The sequence below is a fragment of the Sus scrofa genome, chromosome 9 (assembly GCF_054392235.1).
Source record: "Sus scrofa isolate SSC_HxYL_T2T_F1_AM1 chromosome 9, Sscrofa_HxYL_maternal_Yorkshire_Landrace_v2.0, whole genome shotgun sequence".
Taxonomy (NCBI): domain Eukaryota; kingdom Metazoa; phylum Chordata; class Mammalia; order Artiodactyla; family Suidae; genus Sus; species Sus scrofa.
This window is the reverse complement of record NC_139391.1, coordinates 44,765,949-44,768,653: the sequence shown is the minus strand read 5'-3', so window position 1 is coordinate 44,768,653 and position 2,705 is coordinate 44,765,949. Positions and strand designations below refer to the sequence as shown.

Genomic DNA, 2,705 nt, shown 5'->3' with positions numbered 1-2,705 from the left:
CTATCAGGGTTAGATTTTTTTTTTCCTCAATCAGTCTCATTTTATCCATTTGGAGCAGAGGGGCTAGAACAACACTGAGGCTTCTGGAGGCTTTCAGTAAGCAAGGCATCTGGTCAGACAGCACGTGAGCACCAGGGTTCAAATCTGCGTACATGAGCCTTAAGAAAATGGACTAGAGGCTGAGCCAAATCAAAGCAGGATGGCCTTAGAGCAATAGCAGCTTCCTAGATGGTTTTATATTGTATTTGAAAACAGCCCTAGGCAAGAATATCGTAATTTCAAGGCCAAACTAAACAGCATCTTACCTACAATCTGCTCCCCCCAGAGGAATTGCAAGGTGAGGGGGACAGACCATTTCTGCATAATATACATACTTTCATTTACGAACATTGGAATACAGACTTTCTATACACACATTACCTATATAATAAAAATGTACATGGCATGAGTATATGTCACTGTATAAATATAGAGTTTTAGAAATCTTGAACCCGCGCTTCCTGTTCACATCAGTTTCTCCTCTTCTTTCTCCCCAGTCAGGTCCGTCATTTAAGAGTTGGACAAAAGGGACAAGTGTCATTTGTGTTGGTCTGGGCCCAGAATTTGATACACTGGAAAGAAAGAAAGACATACCTCAGGTTGATCTGGAAAGATGAAGGGAGGGGGGGAAAGAGTGCCATTAACGTGCGACACGTCTAAGGAATGTTCGTGAAGTCAGAAAAGCTCACGGTGGGGGACTGAGGGCTGGGCCACTGGCTCCAAAAGAGTCCTCAGAGCAAGTGAACCTGTTCTTTTACAGAAAACATTAAAAATCAGCTAATAATAATAATTTGTATGAAGCTGCTTTCTGTTGACTATTTAGGCTTGCTCCTTCTTATGATCCATTTAGGCTGAGATGAGCTTTCCAATTCCTAATACCCATTGCCCTCAAATCTTACTCCACATTTTCCCTTCGTGAAAATTTAGATAGAAATTCAGTTTCCACCTCTTAGAAAAAGAAAATGAACAAAAACAAGACAGTAAATCTCCCTGGTGCTAAGAGATTTAACTCTGGCTAGTACCATAACATGAGAGAAAAACAACTTGTCAGTTTTCACAGATAACCTCCAAGAGGCCAGCCTTCAGACTATTTTGTTAATGGAGTTACTAATCTCATATTCAGGTTCCCTATTCCATTCCTCTCACCTAAGCGGAGTCTCTTGGCAATGGGACTCTGAAACAACTGTTAGATATGTATGGCTTATTATCAATTTTCCAAGATAGTGACTATCAGTGTTCTAGTGTGATCTATTTATCCACTCCAGTCCCCTATAGGGAATGGGGTAGAAAGAAGATCCTAGCTGCCAGTATTCTGAATTCTGCTGAGGTTTAGGCCACAATTTACTGAAAACTTTATGTTTAGATACTAATGATGAGCATTAACACTGTAAATGTTCCAGAAAATTAAATTATCTCAGCTGTCAAAAAGATTGGAAAATGAGGACAGCATGTAGCACCCACCTCCTTGTGCAGCACGTGGGTACATGCCATTGGATGCAGCTCACTGGGCTGGACAAGTTTCTGGCACATGAGACACAGCTTACAGGTGGCTGGAGCCTGCAGAGCAGAGGAGGGATGATCAAGAGAGTAAGGAATGTCTGGGTCTCCTTGCCTTTTATGCCCATGATTTCATCTACGATTTCCATGTAAAAAAAAGATTTTTATGGAGTTCCTGTCGTGGCTCAGTGGTTAATGAATCCGACTAGGAACCATGAGGTTGCGGGTTCGATCCCTGCCCTTGCTCAGTGGGTTAAGGATTCGGCGTTGCCGTGAGCTGTGGTGTAGGTCGCAGACGCGGCTCGGATCCTGTGTTGCTGTGGCTCTGGTGTAGGCTGGCAGCTACAGCTCCGATCAGCCCCCTAGCCTGGGAACCTCCATATGCCATGGGTGTGGCCCCTAGAAAAGACAAAAAATATATATATATATATATTTTTACACCAAAACAAAGAAAAGTTCAAATACAGAGTACCTGCATTTCCCCAGCTGGGGCTGTCAGCAACTCAGCTGAGGAGATGATGGTTTCGCCTATAAACCCACTCCCGCCTCACCTCCAGCTTCTCTACATCCCAGTTTTCAAAGAAAAGAGTCTTACATGTGAAGACCTCCCAGGATATGAAACTTGGGCAGAAGGCAAGAACATTGGGGTACTGATTTGGGCCAATGGAGCAGGGAACAAGGCCCGGATCCGACCAAGTGGCTGTGGGCAGAAACGTTGTCAGCGTAAGGGAGGAACGTCTGAGTAACAGGGCATTTAACAAAGGAAGTCATTCATTTCCCAGCCCAGCAAAGGAAGAAAGCAGACTACATACCCTGGCTGCACTGCTGCCTCCCACCCCCAATTTTTCTGAACACTGCCTCTTCCCCAACATCTCAGGGTCTGAGTTCTCCCCCAAGGAGCTTTTCTCACCTGAGTACTTGCTGCCACCCGCTCATGCTCTGCCAGCCGTGCAGCTACCAACTGGATCAGTTCCTCCATGGTTAGACCTGCCATGGTGGTACGTGCTGTCTTGATTTGCTGAAGGATGTTGGTCATCTGGGCCCTAAGAAAGAAAAATGTTGTAGGGGGAGATTCTATGCTATACTCATGGGGAACACCTATGAAACCTCTCCTAGTTTAACCCATAAACATTTCTCTGAAAAACACTGTTTAAATGAATTCTGAAAGA

The 2,705-nt window shown here is 44.4% G+C and overlaps 1 protein-coding gene across 16 annotated transcripts in view; it reads right to left on the bottom strand.

The window, feature by feature from the left end:
- Window positions 1-3: 3 nt before the first annotated feature.
- RNF214 (ring finger protein 214) overlaps window positions 4-2,705 on the bottom strand; it is a 43,393-nt gene continuing 40,691 nt past the window's right edge. For 9 of the 16 annotated variants that reach the window (XM_003357311.5, XM_021062883.2, XM_084976240.1 and 6 more), the window contains 4 exons: window positions 2,447-2,579; window positions 2,132-2,236; window positions 1,501-1,596; window positions 4-611 (listed from right to left, as the gene is read on the bottom strand). In XM_003357311.5, coding sequence (XP_003357359.1) covers window positions 546-611; window positions 1,501-1,596; window positions 2,132-2,236; window positions 2,447-2,579 — 400 coding nt within the window. In that variant the 3' untranslated portion in view covers window positions 4-545. The remainder of the gene's footprint in view (window positions 612-1,500; window positions 1,597-2,131; window positions 2,237-2,446; window positions 2,580-2,705) is intronic. The other 7 variants (XM_084976235.1, XM_084976243.1, XM_013979434.3 and 4 more) reach the window with 1 other exon arrangement.